The 19,172-nt window shown below is 36.5% G+C and overlaps 1 protein-coding gene across 1 annotated transcript in view; it reads right to left on the reverse strand.

Moving 5' to 3' along the window:
• Positions 1-19,172, reverse strand: part of CPD (carboxypeptidase D) — a 71,263-nt gene that overhangs the window by 15,546 nt on the left and 36,545 nt on the right. The window contains exons 6-13 of the mRNA XM_040243816.1: positions 18,833-19,024; positions 16,513-16,680; positions 12,124-12,233; positions 6,496-6,598; positions 5,867-6,009; positions 3,588-3,757; positions 3,087-3,410; positions 705-900 (exon numbers count right to left, since the gene is read on the reverse strand). Coding sequence (XP_040099750.1) covers positions 705-900; positions 3,087-3,410; positions 3,588-3,757; positions 5,867-6,009; positions 6,496-6,598; positions 12,124-12,233; positions 16,513-16,680; positions 18,833-19,024 — 1,406 coding nt within the window. The remainder of the gene's footprint in view (positions 1-704; positions 901-3,086; positions 3,411-3,587; positions 3,758-5,866; positions 6,010-6,495; positions 6,599-12,123; positions 12,234-16,512; positions 16,681-18,832; positions 19,025-19,172) is intronic.

Here is a 19,172-nt window from a genome sequence, read left to right on the forward strand (position 1 = left end):
TGCAGGGTTGAGGATTAAATTATGATATATGTAAAGTACCTACAACATAGTAGGTATTAAACAAATACTACTTCCTTTTCCCTTTCCTAAGTTCTATACAGACAGTGCCAAATTGTGAATGTTCTAAACAGAGGCGTACTCTTTCCTTCCTTTCTCTAACACAACACAGAAACTAGGCTGTTTAACCATGTATAAGCAGCTTCTGGACCAGCAGTATAGTCTCTAGTCATGGATGACTGAAGTTGGCATGGCTGTATCACTTTTTCTAAACTCTCTTAGCATCCGATACTTTTATCTTTATTACATGAAAAGAAAAACTATTTCTCTTCCATCTCATTTTTCAATATAGTACCCTAACTGTAAATAACTGGCAATGGAAGTTCTTCAAATTAGAATGTATATCACTGTGAGTAAAGAATGGAAGGGTAACATAAAGGAACAGAGGACTGAATGCAAACCTTTATCATTTCTTTTCCTCTATGGCTCTTAATACATACAAAGAAATATAATAGACACTATTAACAACTATACACCAAGGTCCATTTTTAAAGAGTAAAGTTTATAATGATATTAAAAGTACCACTGTATAAAAGTCTAACAGGAAATTAAATTTTTAAGAAAATGATGCCTTGATATCAGTATACAATCAGTAAGTCACTGAGCTTTATCCTTTTAAAGCATGTCAAAACAGGTTATTCTCTTACTTGTGTAACAGCTGGGTTCTTTTTGTAGTTTAGACAGAGAAATTCTGCCAGAGCTAAAAGAAGTTCAGTTCCAACTGGAGCATTGCCATGGATACCAGCAACAAAACGAATCTTTGGTTCTTCAGGCTCAGATACATTGGGCTTATTGGAGATTTCAAGGGACCAAATGTGACGGTATTCAGCACTCTGTCCCAGACTGTCGAAAACCAGAATCAAAAAGTCAGTGAGTAATCAAGTTACTTACTTGATTGCTGCCTTACTTGATTACTGTCAATGCTGCCTTACAGATTTTAAAAATAGAAATGAGAACAAAATTTGAAAAGTCCTAAAAAATCTTTGAAGAATAAATCTCTGTGTCAGAATACTTTAAGAAAATTAGGTTCCCTTGATCAAAGAAAGTCAAACAGATGTGAGATACTATCAGATTTAGGAATGACTATGATTGAGAACTGCATTCCTTCAAGTCCAGTCATTCCTCGATCATCTTTGTGATGTTTACCCAATCTTCTATAATCTATATTATTTCTTTATTTAGCATATGTCTCTTAAGTTAACTCACTTAAATTTTTATTACTGAAATCTCTAAATATACACAAATGCATAAAATCTTACTTTTAAGATCTAAATGAATTTATGTGAATAAGACATTTTACATTTTAAATGCAGTACCAGAATCACAGCAAAACTAATTTTAAAGGCCTGCTTTCTCTAATAAAAAGAAAGACTTATTAAGAGTTAGATAGAAAAAAAAAATTGGCACTAAACTGAGGATTAATAGAATAGACAAAGCACTGCTTTCACACGAAGGTATTTAATGACACTTAGTAACCGTTGGAGGGCCACCTAAAACTGTCTTGCGTCCCACCATGGGCAGATGTTGTACATTAGGAGGGAACTATTTAACAAAAAATGCATGCTCAATTGCATTTAAAGGTTAAAAAACTTCACTAAGTAAACGGAAAGCAAAACAATGTCCAATTTTTTAAATTTTAAAATAAGAAAGTCTTTAACCTCTATATGGCACTAAGATGGACCATATTAAAACATGATCTGGGCAGAAAAGTTCAAGAATCAGTTGAGGAAGAGAGGTAACTGGTATCTTCCAATGGAAGAGAGGTAATTTCAGTTCAGTTCAGTTCAGTTGCTCAGTCGTGTCCAACTCTTTGTGACCCCATGAACTGCAGCACACCAGGCCTCCCTGTCCAATACCAACTCCAGGAGTCCACCCAAACCCATGTCCATTGTGTCAGTGATGCCATCCAACCATCTTATCCTCTGTTTTCCCCTTCTCCTCCTGCCCTCAATCTTTCCCAGCATCAGGGTCTTTTCACACAAGTCAGCTCTTCGCATCAGGTGGCCAAAGTATTGGAGTTGCAGCTTCAACATCAGTCCTTCCAATGAACACCCAGGACTGATCTCCTTTAGGATGGACTGGTTGGATCTCCTTGCAGTCCAAGGGGCTCTCAAGAGTCTTCTCCAACACCACAGGTAATTGGTAATTGCCAAAGTAAATATGTGCAATTTATGTGCAAAAGTAAAATCCTTTGTAATACTGGTAAAATTACTGGTAATTACTGGTAAAATTAAAAGAAACGGTGAAGGAAAAAAAGTGAAAAGTAGATAATGTTCATTTGGTTTGGAGTAGAGACTTGTTAATCTCAGGGCAAAATGTAAAGGAAAGACCCTACAATAGGCAAACAATAGGAATCAACAGATCAAGGAAATAATTTTGAAACAGTGAAAGTGAAGCAGAGAAGCACAATGAAATGAAGGTAAAAGTTATCTCAGTCACCAGTTTCACATAAGCCAGTACTGCATGTTTTCTCAGAACCCTTAATCACAGGAGCCCCTGAGGCTTCAGGGAACAGTAACTGTGAGTAGAGACTAAAGTACAGAAAATGACAGCCAATCAAACTTCATTTTCTAATCTGAAGAAAAGGTTAAACATTATTCCTGACAAGTGAGCTCATAGTTCTAAACCTATCCCTCGCCCCTAGCAAAATAAAACTAAATAATATTTACTCAGAACATAAAATCTGCAGCTGAGAAGTGGAAAGGGTTTTGAAATCAAAGTAATCATTAGAAAGAGTGGTTTTACGTTTTCTGGAGGTACAGGCCACACATTACTGAACTAACAAGTAGCTCTGCTCCAGTGTTTCTTGTAAAAGTTTCCAAGATTCATTGATAGAAAGATCTCCAAGCAAATATCTGTTTCAAAATAAGTTAATGCCAACTCTATACATTCAATCCAAATATTTCTAAATGAATTACAAGAACCATTTAATGTGGTTTATGCTGAATGTAACCTCTGTAAAAAGAATAAAGGAAGGAAGGAAGGAGAAAGAAAGGGGGAAAAAAAGTCAGTAAGAAGGTGACACTTACTTGGTAAGATTTGTAATAAGTGGATAGTTCATCACAAGCCCTCTCAGAAACTCTGACAAGTCCTTGTATGAATGGTAACGATAAAGAGCCAGATTTGAGGAGGAGCGTAACATGAGGCGTTCTAAACCATTCTCAGCTGAAAGGTCTTTAATTAAAGCTTCAAACTCTTTAGTGGTCGGATCGCTGACATCATCAGTATTGGTACTGTCCCCCTTGCCTTTCTTTGATTCATTGTTTGAATCTGTTGAAGATCGGACAAGTGTGAAGTTGACCTGAACAGCACCTTCACTCTTTACAGTCACATTCTTGGTGACCGGGTTATACCTGCAATAAAGTAGACAGATCAGGGTCACACATTTGCAGCTGGAGTACCCAAGCCCTGGCAAGACAGGGCAACTCAAAGTTGCTTAGCCTTTATAGGGCTTTACAGTGATAATCTTCCAGAATAGAGTGGTTTCTTTCATCCTCAAGCACTCAATTTCAGAGCATTCAGTAACTCACCCTCGAGCAGATGCAGTGATTTTATAAGTTCCTGGAACCAAGAGACGCCAGTAATCTCCATTTTTGTAAGTAGTTACTGGGTGATTAATTTCAGCAACACTAATGGTGGCATTTAATATACCTCTGCCATCTGTGGCATCTAGGACGAATCCTTTGACACCCTGATGGACCTGAATAAAGCACAAAGATATCCAGATTTTACTGATAAAGATTATCATCTAGATATTTTGGGAGTTCACATCCAACATAACAGATTCTTAAATAATGTAAACGTGTGGAACAAACAGGAATTCAGGACTTCAGAGTAAAGCTAAATGTAACCGTCCATTAAATAAAACATTTTATTTTCTGAAAGGCTAATTTTTCATAAGCTATATTTGTCTTTACCATGAGGAATATAAACAACTCTTTAAACTCCAGCACCAATTTCAGAATATAGGACATTCAATAAGAAAACTGACCTGACTGCTTTAAAAAGGAAATGTCATTTAAAAAAATGATCTAGAGGACTACTCTAGATCAAAGAGAGTAAAGAGATATAATAATCAAACCAAATGCAATGCATGAATCTTGACAAGATTGTGGTTCTAAAATACAGCTATAGAAAGACATTTTGAGGACAATAAGGAGGAAATTTGAATGTGGACAAAGCATCAGGCAGTATAGGGAGTTAGTGTTAATTTCCTCAGGTGCTTTCTCTCTGCTCTGCTCAGTCATTTCAGTCGTGTCTGACTCTCTGCTTGTAACCCACCAGGCTCCTCTGTTCATGGGATTTTCCTGGCAAGAATACTGGAGTGGGTAGCCATGCTCTCTCCTCCAGGGGATCTTCCCAAACCCAGGGATCGAACCTGTATGTCTTGCATCTCCTGCACTGGAGGTGATTCTTTACCATTAGTGCACCTGGGAAGCCCTTTTCTTAGGTGAGATAATAGCAATTGGAGATGTCAGGTAGGAGAATTAACTCTATTTTTAGACTACTTTTAAATATTCTGAAATACTTAGGGATAAATATCATAACACCTGCAAATTATACTGAAATAGTTCAGCAAAAATATGTGCATGTGTATATACATGTGTGTGTGTGTGTATGTGTGTGTATATAAAAAATACAAATGCAGCACACGGAAAAACTGTTAAACCTAGGTAAAAGAAGAGTAGTATTTGTTGTGTTAGTCTTACGATTTTTCCTAATGTTTAAAAAATTTCAGAATAAAGCGTTCTAAGATATTAGTATGTAAAGTGAAAGTCACTCAGTCGTGTCCGACTCTTTGGGATCTTCCAGGCCAGAATACTGGAGTGGGTAGACTTTCCCTTCTCCAGGGGATTCTTCCAAACCCAGGGATTGAACCCAGGTCTCCCACATTGCAGGCAGATTCTTTACCAGCTGAGCCACAGGGAAGCCCAAGTATACTGGCGTGGGAAGCCTATCCTTTCTCCAGTGGATCTTCCTGATCCAGGAATTGAAGCGGGGTCTCCTGCATTGCAGGCAGATTCTTAACCAACTGAGCTATCAGAGAAGCCCATTAGTATATAAACTCACACCCTTTATACCACTTTACTCAGAAAAGTACTGGCACAAAGGAGTACTCAGATTATCCTAATAATTTTCATCATTATTAGCATATTTTTACAGTCTTTACCTATTGACTACCATGCACATCCAAACAAAAGAAAACTAATCATTTCATAGTAAATCTATGGCAAAGGGAAAAAAAAAAAACCACACATTTACCCCATAGCCCATCTTTTGCTTCCTTAGTCACTCAGTTGAAACTGGCCCTTTGTGACCCCATGGACTCTAGCCCACCAGGATCCTCTGTTCACAGGATTTTCCAGGCAAGAATACTGGAGTGGGTTCCATTTCCTTCTCCAGGGGATCTTCCCCACCCAGGGATCAAACCTGGGTCTCCTGCATTGCAGGCAGATTCTTTACCAACTAAGCCACCAGGGAAGCCTAAATGCTGAGCTTGCTTATCACTTGACAAATTTTTAGGTGTGTATCCAATTTATATTAGCCTTTTATAAGGACAGGGTAAAAAGTGACACTATCCATTAAGTGTAAAACATCATCACTACATCATTTAATCATTTCGAACTTTTCTCCACACATAAAAATAAACTTATTTACATCCATAAATCTAAATAAATTTACTAAAACATGAATAGGTCAAACTGGAATTCCAATGAGGTGTATTCCAAAATCAATGCATGAAAACCACATGTACACACAAAAATCTTGCTCTTGGGAGAAATTTCCAATGTCACTCCTGAATAGTCACCTGTTTCATAAACTGGATTAGGGATCTTCGATTCTGTGCCCAAAATTTTGGCAGGTCTTTCTCAAATGGGTATTTCACACAACCTAGTTCAATAGTTACTTCAAAGCAATTTGTTTGCAAATAGTTCCAGTCCTGCATACCACCTGAAGGATAAAAACTTTAAATTAGTTACTCTGAAGAAGTTCTAACTAGCTCAGATCCCAAATGGTAAGCAACATTTCTAGTAAAAAGTCAAATTCGTTCTTTTATCAGCATAGTTGAACACCAATAATGTGTTCATGTAAGAGCGCTTCTATGCTTGTGGTACAGGTAAAAAACATCTGTACTTTCATGTTCAGAAAGAATTCAAGTGTAGCTCACACTCTTCTAATTAGCACATCTAAATGTTCTTTATAATAGCCAGAGGGAAAATATAACATTTTCATCAAGTACAATAATTTTACTCAAAATTCAAAGTGCACCAAATATAAAAAATTGTTGAAAAAGTAATTTGAATGTTTTAAACTAATTATAAAATATTTTTAAAAGAATGATTATTTCTCAAAACTAAAAACTCAGTAACAAGCAGTACCATTGGGAGGACAGAAAATCCATCAAGCCGCATAGCCTTGATATAAAGAATGTTTTACCTGGGACATTGTACCAGCTGGCTCCATTTGTTATTCCATGAGGAAAATACTCATTAGGGTACATATTCTTACAAGGTCTACCTTGAAACATCTGCGAGTTTTCCTTAAAAAAAAAAAAACAAAGAATCTTTACTTGTATTTGTTTGTATCTGCATCAAAAAAAACATGAGGGGGATAAGGAAAGATAATAAGAGTGGTTACCAATAAGGTATATGTTGGGGTGGATGGAGTCATGGAAGCAGAGACTTTTCAATGTATAGCTTTCTGTGCCACTTTGATTTTTTACTATATGGGTTTAATACCTACTTTTTAAAACCAAAATTAAACAGTTTATGCTCTGTTAAAAAAAACTGAAGACTTCATTTATTACTTGTATTTACAAGTAATATAAAAATCCAACATAATCCCTCTCAAAAGCAAAACCAAACTGTTCATATTCATACTTTAATTTCATGACCTCAAGAGGCTTAAAGTCCCTAAAAGGTAGTTCACAAACAAGGACAGGTAAGCATCTTTCTCTGATTTGTTAGGGGCCGAGGCAGCCCTTCTGTTCTTTAGAGTTATTTTATTCTGCTACAACTGGTTGCACCTTTTTCTTCCCTAAAGACAATACCCTGCTCCTTGAAACAGTTTGTGTCTGTGTGTTCTCAGTCTCCAGCAGTGTCTAGCACAGCATGTGTGCAATTGTTTGCTCAATACAGAGTAAAAAAAAAAAGTCTATAGAGGCACAAATAAACACTATTGAAAGCTAGAGGAGAGAAAGATTATTTCTGACTAGAGTGACAGGGGAATTTTCCTGAAGAAATTAAGCTCTGGAAGATGGTCAAAACTTCACCTCTCTCTTTTGTAAATAAAAAATAAAAAGTACAGAAAAGTATAAAGAAGAGAAATAATTTCCTACTTTCCCACCACTGAGAATTAACCATTTAACTTTAAAATATACAAAACAATCCCCTTTCATAAACTTAACATGCCATTTACAGGCTTACCATTTATACCACTCTACTATCAAATGAAAGTTATTACTTTAGATTACTGGAATATTTATGTATATGTTGTATATGTGTACAAAGAGAGAAGACAACAGTGTTAAAGTTTAAAATAGGCTTCTGGTGACCTTTGAGGTGGCACTTCTAGGTGAAACAGTGTAGGTGGAAGATGGATGACAAGAAACTGAGGCATGAGAGAACAATAAGGAAGTGGAGACAAGTGAAAACTATTCAGGTTTCTTATTCTTCTTTTGAACTAATCTTAGATTTGTAGAAATGCTGCAAAAATAGTACTGAGTTTTATACATCTTTGATCAAGTATTTCCTATGTTAGCATTTTATATAATCATAGCATACTCATCAAAACCAAAAAAAACAGTTGTGTCTGACTCTTTGCAACCCCATGGACTGTAGCCCATCAGGCTCCTCTGTCCTTGGGGATTCTCCAGGCAAGAATACTGGAGTGAGTTGCCATGCCCTCCTCCAAGGAATCTTCCCAACCCAGGGATTGAACCTAGGTCTCCCACATTACATGCAGATTCTTTACTGTCTAAGCCACCAGGGAAGCCCTAATGTTGGCAGGATACTATTAACTAAAATAACCTACATTTTATTCAAATACCACTAGTGTTCCACTAATGCCTGCCTGAAATTTTCTCTTCCCTTGATATCTGTCACATTGTATAGCTGTTTTTTCACTTTCACTTACTTGAATTACAATTAAATTTCATTATACTCAAAGTTATTGTAGAAAATTAGAAAATTGAGGCAAGCAAAAAATATAAAGCCAGAAATCACCAGTCATTCCTTATTCTGACATATAACATTTGACCATTTTTTGACCCTTTTCTCTTTTCTCTTTACTAATTGTCAAAGGGCAGGAACTTCTTCATTTCTTTTTGCTTTTCTTCTCTCCCAGAAGCTATGCATTTGGAAGATTTTCCTTTAAATCCACCTGCCCTTTTAAATTGTGATTATCCCTTTAAATACACCAGATCCTTTAATTTGTATGTACTTTGAAACCTCCTCCATGTATTCCACTGCTTTCACCTGCCCAGTTATTATGTTAGTATTTTCAGATTTAGGTTTCAGATTAAGGGCACATTGACTGCTTGGTGGTCATTCTGAATCATCTTAATGCCTGCCTTTCCTTAAACTTCCCTCTTTTGTCTTCATTGATTTTTGGAAGGCTTTACGCTAATTTGAAATAAATCATACAGAGAAAGACAAATACTGTATGATGTCACTTAAATGTAGAATTTTAAAAAATACGACAAATTAGTGAACATAACAAAACAGACTTAGAGATACAGAGAACAAACCAGTGATTATCAGTGGGGAGAGGAAAAGGGAGGGGCAATACAGGAGTAGGGGATTAAGAGGTACAAACTACCATATATAAAGTAAGCTACAAGGATATACTGAATAACACAGGGAAATAGCTGATATTTTATAATGACTATAAATGGAGTACAATCCTTAAAAATTGTGAATCACTATATTATACACCTGTAACATAATATTACACATCATATGTACTTCAATTTTTAAAAAATTAGGAGAAAAAAATGAAGAATATGAGTAAAACAAACAATAATTGAGAAGACAGAATTGGAATGAATGCATGTCAGATTATTCACTGTTCTGCTTTAGTTCAAGGCAAAGTGATCTACAGAGAGAAAGACAAACAAAGCTGGGATTAGAAGGCTCAAGTAGACGATAAATGCTCAGAATCACCATAGCGGGAAATGAGCCAGGGAGTCAAGTTGCTTGCTGGGGAAAACCGAGGGCTAGGTTGAAGTTAAAGTGCACTATATATACACACTGTAGTCAACTGCCATAACTGTGTGACTTTTCTGGGATGTATCAGAGAGATGACTATAATTAATAAGGGTTGGCCATTGGCAAGGCAGATATGTCAAAAGGGCATAAAAGACCCTAAGATGCATCACTGAAAGGTATGTCCATGGGTCTAGGCTGGGTAGAAAAGAAACCAAATCAAAAGGGTTAAAGGTCAAAGAAAATAAAAAGAGGCTAAGGAATGCAAAGTTACAAAGAGGGTGAAAAGTAGAACGATAATAATGGGCAGAATGTGATGGGGATACATATAAAATTTTATCTCTTAGTTTCTACTTTGATGATTTGAAAGTTTTCTCATTGAAAAAAAATTATTCCAGGTATATCCCTCTAAAATGGCATATCCAAACAGAAGACAACTATACTTTAAAGTGAAATAAGATACGTACTCCCTGTTAGAAACTCTGAACAATCTCACAAGTTCACCTTGTATAGAATGAGGGAATGGGAAAAGTAGAATGACAGAAGGGTCTGAATAGAGAGTGCAGAACTGCAGTAATAAGTTTCATTTATCAATGACATCACAGACTGAGTCAGTAGTAAGACCAAAACCAGAAACTAACAAGCCTAGTTCCTAAGCCTCAACTTTTAACATGTTTTGTAATAACAATTTTTGAAATAAAATTTCACACAACATTTCTGATTATGAAAGTAACATATATTCATTATAGGAAGTTTACAAAATATAGAAATTTCTACCTGCTCCCTGTAGTATGTTACTCAGTTCAGTTCAGTTCAGTCGCTCAGTTGTGTCCTACTCTTTGTGACCCCATGAATTGCAGCACGCCAGGCCTCCCTGTCCATCACCAACTCCTGGAGTTCACTCAGACTCACGTCCATCGAGTCAGTGATGCCATCCAGCCATCTCATCCTCTGTCGTCCCCTTCTCCTCCTGCCCCCAATCCCTCCCAGCATCAGAGTCTTTTCCAACGAGTCAACTCTTCACATGAGGTGGCCAAACTACTGGACTTTCAGCTTTAGCATCATTCCTTCCAAAGAAATCCCAGGGCTGATCTCCTTCAGAATGGACTGGTTGGATCTCCTTGCACTCCAAGGGGCCCTCAAGAGTGTTCTCCAATACCACAGTTCAAAAGCATCAATTCTTCAGCTCTCAGCCTTCTTCACAGTCCAACTCTCACATCCATACATGACCACAGGAAAAACCATAGCCTTGACTAGACGGACCTTAGTCAGCAAAGTAATGTCTCTGCTTTCCAATATACTATCTAGGTTGGTCAAAACTTTTCTTCCAAGGAGTAAACGTCTTTTAATTTCATGGCTGCGATCACCATCTGCAGTGATTTTGGAGCCCCCCAAAATAAAGTCTGACACTGTTTCCACTGTTTCCCCATCTATTTCCCATGAAGTGATGGGACCGGATGCCATGATCTTCGTTTTCTGAATGTTGAACTTTAAGCCAACTTTTTCACTCTCCACTTTCACTTTCATCAAGAGGCTTTTTAGTTTCTCTTCACTTTCTGCTATAAGGGTAGTGTCATCTGCATATCTGAGGTTATTGATATTTCTCCCAGCAATCTTTATTCCAGCTTGTGCTTCTTCCAGCCCAGCGTTTCTCATGATGTACTCTGCATAGAAGTTAAATAAGCAGGGTGACAATATACAGCCTTGACGTACTCCTTTTCCTATTTGGAACCAGTCTGTTGTTCCATGTCCAGTTCTAACTGTTGCTTCCTGACCTGCATACAGATTTCTCAAGAGGCAGATCAGGTGGTCTGGTATTCCCATATCTTTCAGAATTTTCCACAGTTTATTGTGATCCACACAGTCAAAGGCTTTGGCATAGTCAATAAAGCAGAAATAGATGTTTTTCTGGAACTCTCTTGCTTTTTCCATGATCCAGTGGATGTTGGCAATTTGATCTCTGGTTCCTCTGCCTTTTCTAAAACCATCTTGAACATCAGGAAGTTCATAGTTCACATATTGCTGAAGCCTGGCTTGGAGAATTTTGAGCATTACTTTACTAGCATGTGAGATGAATGCAATTGTGTGGTAGTTTGAGCATTCTTTGGCATTGCCTTTCCTTGTGATTGGAATGAAAATTGACTACTCGGTGCTTAAATACCTTAGACTATAGGTTGGCAACTTTTTTCCTGTAAAGAGCCAGATGGTAAAAATTTTAGGTTTTACAGACTCAAAAGGTTCTGTTGCAATGACTTGATTCTGCCCTCTGCATCTATTGAGATGACTGTAGTGTTTGTCTTCTTTAGTCTGTGAATGTGGTGAACTACACTGACTTATATTCAAATGTCGACTGAGAAAGCAGCAACAGACAATATTTTAAAGAATGGATGTGGCTGTGTGTCAATAAAACTTTATTTACAAGAACAGGTGGTAGGTTGGATTTTGTCCTAGAGCTGTAACTTGTCAACCCCACCTTAGACTACTTTACAAGATTTATAGTTAAGTATTTGTCAAATGAAATAAACTAGTAGTTTGTTTAGTTTATTACATTCCAAGTACTGTACTAAAAGCTATAGATGAAAAGACATTACCTGAGCTTAAAAGCTAATGAGGAAACGCGCTAAGTACATTTAGACGGGACTGGGAGTGTTCAGGGTGGTATGGCTGTAGACCACAGGCAGCACATTTAAAAGTGAGGTGGGAGACAAAGAAGAAAAAGAAGTAAAGTGGTCTGCAAGGAAAAAAGGAAGGCTTAACAGAGAAGAAAGCACTTGACCTCAGACTTGTAGGGCTTTGTCTTAATGCATCCTTTAATGAAAATTTAATTTTTATAACATTTTATGTTTGAGCACAAGCCTACCTTGGAATAAGAAAGCGCTAGTTGTTGAAACACAGCATCATCTGGTGATTTACTATACACGGCAATGCCTTGTTCATCATCATCAAAAGGGTAGTTAACCACCAAAGTACCTATAAGGGAAATGAGGAAAATGTGTTATTTTTTGCAAGATGGAGCATTAACAGAAAGTAAGCTTTTCACAATACTGCCAGGGACAGGACACCCATACAATTTTCTAAGACTAATTTCCTCAATAGAAATGAAAAAGTTGCTAACTTCCTTGGGAGAAAATCAAAGTAGATAAATAAAATATTAAACAGCTGTGCATGACACTTAAAGGCTGCATTAACTGGAAAGGTCTTGGGAGTTCACCTGAACTCACAGGCATAATTTACACATTAGAACTGAAATCAGAAGTATACAGGCTTAATTAAACAATTTCATTTTTGTAATACTAAGGATCAGAAAATGTGAGCAAAACTTGATTTTTTTTTTTGGTAAATTCAGACATTTATAAGCTCAAAGAATTTTAAAATAAGAAAGAACTCTTGAAGTCCAATTAACCCACCCTCTTCATTTTGTAGATGTGGAGTCTAAATTGGAGATGCTGAACAGGAGAACTAGTCCTGACCTTCACCCAGAAACAAATGCTAAAAATTTCTTTTATGTTCATGTTATAAATTTGTCAACTGGAGTTATATCATATGGTTTTTTCATGACCTAAAGTACAGAGAGTGTGTTCTAAAACATATAGAAAGGATGTCAACTTCCTTCATGGTACCCATAGTAAATGAAGCAATTAAGATGCTTCTCTGGCAGGAGCCCTGAGCCTACTCCCCAACCATAGAATCAAATCCCTTATCTTCCTATTATTCACATGAATTTCATTTGTCCATGTGTTCATTTATTCTGCCTTCATTAGGCCATTCATTTTGCCTTTTGTCATGCCACTTCCTGCACGTGGAAGTGAAGGAACATACTCAGCTTGAATCCAGATGAAGTAATCCTGTGGTAACGAATACCAGCAAACATTCATCTGTTTTAAAAAATTTTTCTTTAAGAAACAAGTATGAACACTCATTTTATTTCTCAAAACAGTTCTAATAAGGTAAGTGTACTTCAACATTTGTTTTTAGACAAATTACTCCAAAAAATTCTTTAAATTTCACCCTGAATTGATGACTCGGGTTTAAAGATTACAACTTAAAAAAGTCAACTTATACTTAATATTGCCTTTCAAATGGTTAATTTTCTAAGGCCAAAAAAAATGTCATAAAAGACTTAGGATATTCCTGTAAAAGTTTATTTTAAAAAAATTAGTATCAACACAAAAAGCATGAGCTTTTTACAAAATTTATAAAAAGATAAATTTGACTTCATCAATATTAAAAAAAGTGTGCATCAGAGGTCATTAAGAAAGTTAAAATATAGCCTATAGAATGGGAGAAAATATGTGCAAATAAGCAATTTGATAAGGGTCTAGAGCCCAGACTATGTCAAGAAATCCTGCAACTTAACAAAAAGATGAAAAACCCAACTAAAAATGGGTGAAAGACTTGAACTGGAATTTCTCCAAATAAGATACACAAATTACCAAGAAGCACACAAGAACATGCTCAATATCATTAGTCATCAGGGAGATACAAATCTAAATTTCAGTAAGATATCACGTTTCAGCCACTAAAATGGCTGCAATCAAAAAAACCACAAATTAACAAGGTAAGTAAGGATGTGGAAAAACTAGAACCCTCATATGTTGCTGATGGGAACATAGAATGGTTCTGCTACTGTGGAGTACTTTGGCAGTTCAAGAAGCTAAACATGTTGGCATTTCCATCAAAAAGCCAAACATAGGTTAACCTCAAAGAACTGAAAACAGGGACTCAGATATTGTATGCCAATGTACACAGTAGTATTATTTGTAATAGTGAAAAATAATATTGTATGCCAGTGTGCACAGTAGTAGTATTTGTAATAGTGAAAATAAAAATGATCCACCAACAGATACTAGATAAACAAATTATGGTACATACCTACAATGGAATATTATTCAGTCATAAAAAGAAATAAAGTATGAATACATGCTACAATGAGAATGATCTTTGAAAACATTATGCCAAGTGAAAGGAGACAGACACAAAGGGTCATATATTGTATGATTTGATTCCTATGAAATATCCAAAACAGGCAAGTCCATGGAGACAGAATGTGGACTGGTGGTTACCAAGGGCTTGTGGGGCATGGGGATAGGAACAACTGCTTCATGGGTAAGGGATTTCCTTTTGGGGAGATGAAAATGTTTTCTAACAAAATAGAGGTGGTTATGGCACAACATTGTGAATGCACTAAATGTCACTGAATTATTTACTTTAACATGGTTAATGTGATATGAATTTCACCTAAATAAAAATGAACATAAAATTTACAAAAGGGAATCTTACTTTTCTCTAAATTCTTTCAAAATCCTTCTAAATTGTTAAGTTGGCAACAAAGAATTCCTCTGTTAAATTCTTTGCCAGGATTTCAAAACTCATTTAAAGATTTTAAAGATGAGAAAATGAAATATGTCATGGAAAGAAACATATCTACATGATTAAAGATGTATCCCCACCATGCCAAGGTCTTGATACCACATGTGTACATATGTAAATTATTCTCACTGGAATGTAACTAGAATTATGTTTTCAGATTTAGTCAACATGACATTTGACATATTCTAAGAATATTTTTAAAAGCTCAAAACAAAAAATATTTTCTGTCACACATGGTATACAATCAATAAAGTAAGAAAAAAGCACATACACACAAAAATTGCTAACCAGGCTGTAACTTCATAATTCCTATTTGGGTCTTTGAGAATTGTCCATGATTACCAGGAAATGGCAACCCACTCCAGTGTTCTTGCCTGGAGAATCCCAGGGACAGGGGAGCCTGGTGGGCTGCCGTTTATGGGATTGCACAGAGTCGGACACGACTGAAGTGACTTAGCAACTTAGCAGTAGCAACCAGTTATAAAAGACTTTTATCCTACTATTGGCAAACTTTCAAAGCCATTTTGGGGGAATCTTGATTTACTTCTTAAATACAAATATCCTTAAACATATATTGTCATTTCTAAAAAGTCAGGTTAATCTATATGCCATCAAATCTCAACTGATACTTTCTTGTATAGTCTAACAAATATTGACAGTAAATTTCTTACCCATTGCCCCTGGTGTTAATACTTTCATTTTTTTTTAAATTTACTGAGATATAATTCGCATACTGTACAATCCATCTATTTAAAGTATAAAATTCAATGTTGTTCCATATATTCACAGGGTTGTACAACCATCCCTACTATCTAGTTATAGACCATTCCATTACTTAAAAAAACAAAAACAAAATCCATACCCATTAGCAGTGATCCCTTCTCTCCCACCTCTAATCTATTTTCTGTCTCCATGGGTTTGCCTATTTCTAAGTATTTCATTAAAATGTAATCATATAATATATGGGTTCTTATGATTGAATTCTATCACTTAGCAGGTTTTTAAGGCTCATTTATGTTGTAGCATGCATCAGTACTTTATTCCTTTTCATTGCCAAATAACATTCAATTGTATAGCATATTTCATTTAATCATCAATAAGTCAACATTTGGGTTATTTATATTTTGGTGATTATGAGTACTGCTATTATGAACATCCACATACAAGTTTACATGTAGACCTAAGTTTTCGGGTCTCTTGGGTATTGACACTTATTTACACAACCATAGTTGGACATTGTAATGATTTTTAATCTTGACCTCTCAACCTATCCAACTGATAAATTCCAGCTGAATTATATGGAAGTGTATAATCTCAGGTCCTACATAACAATGAGGTCCCTGTGTTGCAGTTAAATACACAGCAGATGAAAGACAAGAGAATGTCAAAATCTAAACCTACATAAAAGGGCTTATTAAACTTTAGGGAGAAGTAGAACTAAACATTTGGATCTGTTAGTGTTTAATTTTTATGAATGACAAAGAACATGTTACCAAATTCCCAGGAAAAGAGATAAATACAAAACATGTGTGAGGGATAAACATAAACCACTTGAAGAACTAGGTGAGAGAGAAATGGAGGAAGGGAGGAGGAAAAGGGAAGCAGGGAGAGAGTGAGAGCCAGAAAGAGGAAAGGGGCAGGGGTGAGGGAAAGAGGGAGTAGAGAGGAGTATGGGGACAGGGGAGGGGGCGGGAGGGGAAAACAGCCAGGAAACTGGCTTAAGAGGTCATGAGAAAAGACCTTTGTTGTTGTCTGCTATAAAAGCAATAACAGGATACCCACTTTAATAGAGCCTAAGACAATCAACACATAAAATTCCACCAGGATTTTCAAATGCTCTCAACAAGAATTAATTAGTGGAATATCAAACTGCTGTTACCTCCATGCAGGTTTGCCGATAGCACAAATGGATAGGTCTTCATCCAGCTCATTACAGCAATAGTTTCTGGTTGGGTGGGCTCTGTGATCTGAACGAACTGGTCCGGGAAATTCCGGTTCAGGTCAAAGTTGTTGCTGTTGTTTCTGCCGATTACACTTACTAGATCTCCTGTATGATAAAAGATTCAAATGTAAGCTATATTTCACTTACATTTTAATCCAGAACAAACGACTTCAGCTATCTTAACTCAAAGCTAAGTGTGAACACATCAGGCTTCACTATGATCAATCACACTACAACTGAAACTTAGCAGGACCCTGTGAGTCCTTCCCAGGTACAAAAGCTCCTCTGCATGCCCTGATTGTTGTTTGCAGAAAAAAGACTTTCATTTCTGAGGTCTTCTCTGAGATCCACAAGCAATGACTAATTAGGGAAATGAGGAGATTCAGAAACAAAGGAAAAGAAGTTAAGCAAAAAAAGTAATGATAACAGTTCAGGATAAAAATATCCTAGTTCCTCCTCCAGGATACATATAATCTGACACATCTCCTTGAGTTGTTCAGCAGGAACTAAGGCCCCTACTTAGTAGGGGAAGATAACTCTGCTGAGCACAAGCATGTGGACCCCAGACTGGTTGAAACCAACTGGTCAACCTTCAACTGAGCCAGCTGATTTAAGATTCCTGAAACATCATCCTGTTACATCACCACCAACCTGAAGAAAGTCATGCACCATGCACTATCACCCCAAATGTTGCCTTTAAAAGCCCTTCCCTGAAAGCCATAGAGGAGTTTGGGTCTGTTGAGCATAAGCTACCCATAATCCTTGTTTGATGTCTGCAAATAAGTCTTGTACTTTACTTCACGGCAACCTGGTGTCAGTAAACTGGCTTTGCTGTGCAGCAGGTGAGTGGACCCAAGTTCGATTAGGTAACATGATTAAAACACACTGTTTTCATGTTTTTTAAAAAATGTATCTCTTCCAGATCTTTTGAATAGGAAGGTAAAACCATTATCCTTTCATTTCTGCCTTCCATCGTACTTTGAGGGGGGGAAAAAGCCCAATCATACAAATTATATGAAAATATTGCTCAACTGTCAATAATCCACATACAACAATGTGATCACAGTATTCAGTGGGCAGGACTGATATGAGGGGGATTTTATTGTACTGATATATAGGTCACTAAACAAAGTTAAAAAAAAACAACAGACCAAATGAAAAGAAAAAAGTTGCAGTACGCTTATATTAGTGATCACTATGAAAAGGGAAAGTTAGTCAGGAACACAGTTGGAAGTTTAACCTGATGGAAGAGAAAGAGTTCAACTTGAGCTTATTCCATTTTACTAAGGGATAAGAAAATGAATGCAAGTGAATGAAGAAAGCCTACTAGAGGGATCACTAGTAGTAAGTGTGAGTTCCATCTTTCAGAAAGATCTCAAGGGAGGAATGTGGAAGGGATTTGGGAGGCTGACAAAGAATGAGGTCCTAAAAAAAAGAATCTAAATGATATACATATATAAGGATTAACCTAGTCATTCACTAATCCAGTCTCTCAGTGTTCAATCAGTGACAGTAACAAGCCATGTGGCTGCATATTCATATTGTGGGATCTATTCTATTCACTGGTATCACTGTCTGGAAGGAACCACAGGTTAGGAAAAGGCGGATTCTCACTCTGCAGTGTTCTGCATAAGGTGGCCCACGTAATAAAATTGCTCTCCTTGCCCTTACTGTGATGCCCCAGCAGAGACAGGCTAGCCCAGGGAAAACAGAGGAATGGGAAATCAGTAACTTAGCAGGTTTAGACTACATATACATGCAGAATAGAACTGGGAGTCAAAAAAAAATTTGCTTTGAGTTTTCACTTATTAGATAAGGTTCCCAACAAAATAATTTAACAAAAATTAATGTTAAAATGGAGCAATTTATTAAAATCTTACATTATTTTAGTAAATAAGAACCATTACCAAAGTGGAGACTTCATTAAATATAAACTTGATGGCATAATTGGTGAATAAACTAGCCTATCTTAAAAGAATACAAAAGCTAAGATCAGTGATCAATTATAAGAATAAAACAGGAAGAAATTTTAGGGCAACAACCAGTTCAAATTATTTTCTACGCTCAAATAATTATGCCACATGATAAACAATGGACATGAGTGAGCAAACTCTAGGCGATGGTGAAGGACAGGAAAGCCTGGCATGTTGCAGTCCATAGGGTCGCAAAGTCAGGCATGACTTAGCAACTGAACTGAATTGAACTGAACTGAATGACCATCAAAACGATTAAGCATTAATAGACAACTATTCTTTACCTTCCTGGGCCTTTTCATACCCATCAGGATTCATGGATGGCATAAGGTGAATTCTAGTGTTAAGAACCAAATCTGTTACTTCAGGATCTGTACCAAAGTTCTTACAAAGGTATTCGATGAGGTTCAGTAGCAGTTCTCTTCCAACCACTTCATTTCCATGCATATTTCCAATGTACTTAAATTCTGGTTCACCTGAAAACAGAATTACATGGAAGACCTTTTTTCCTCTTCATTCATCCTAGACTCGCTCACTTTTCACCCAATACACAAAGACCTTGAACCAAAAATGTAAGCTGTATTTTGACAAAAGAAAACAGGAAAAAGCATCTTATAAAGCAGC

This window comes from Oryx dammah, unplaced genomic scaffold (assembly GCF_014754425.2).
Source record: "Oryx dammah isolate SB20612 unplaced genomic scaffold, SCBI_Odam_1.1 HiC_scaffold_8, whole genome shotgun sequence".
Taxonomy (NCBI): Eukaryota; Metazoa; Chordata; class Mammalia; order Artiodactyla; family Bovidae; genus Oryx; species Oryx dammah.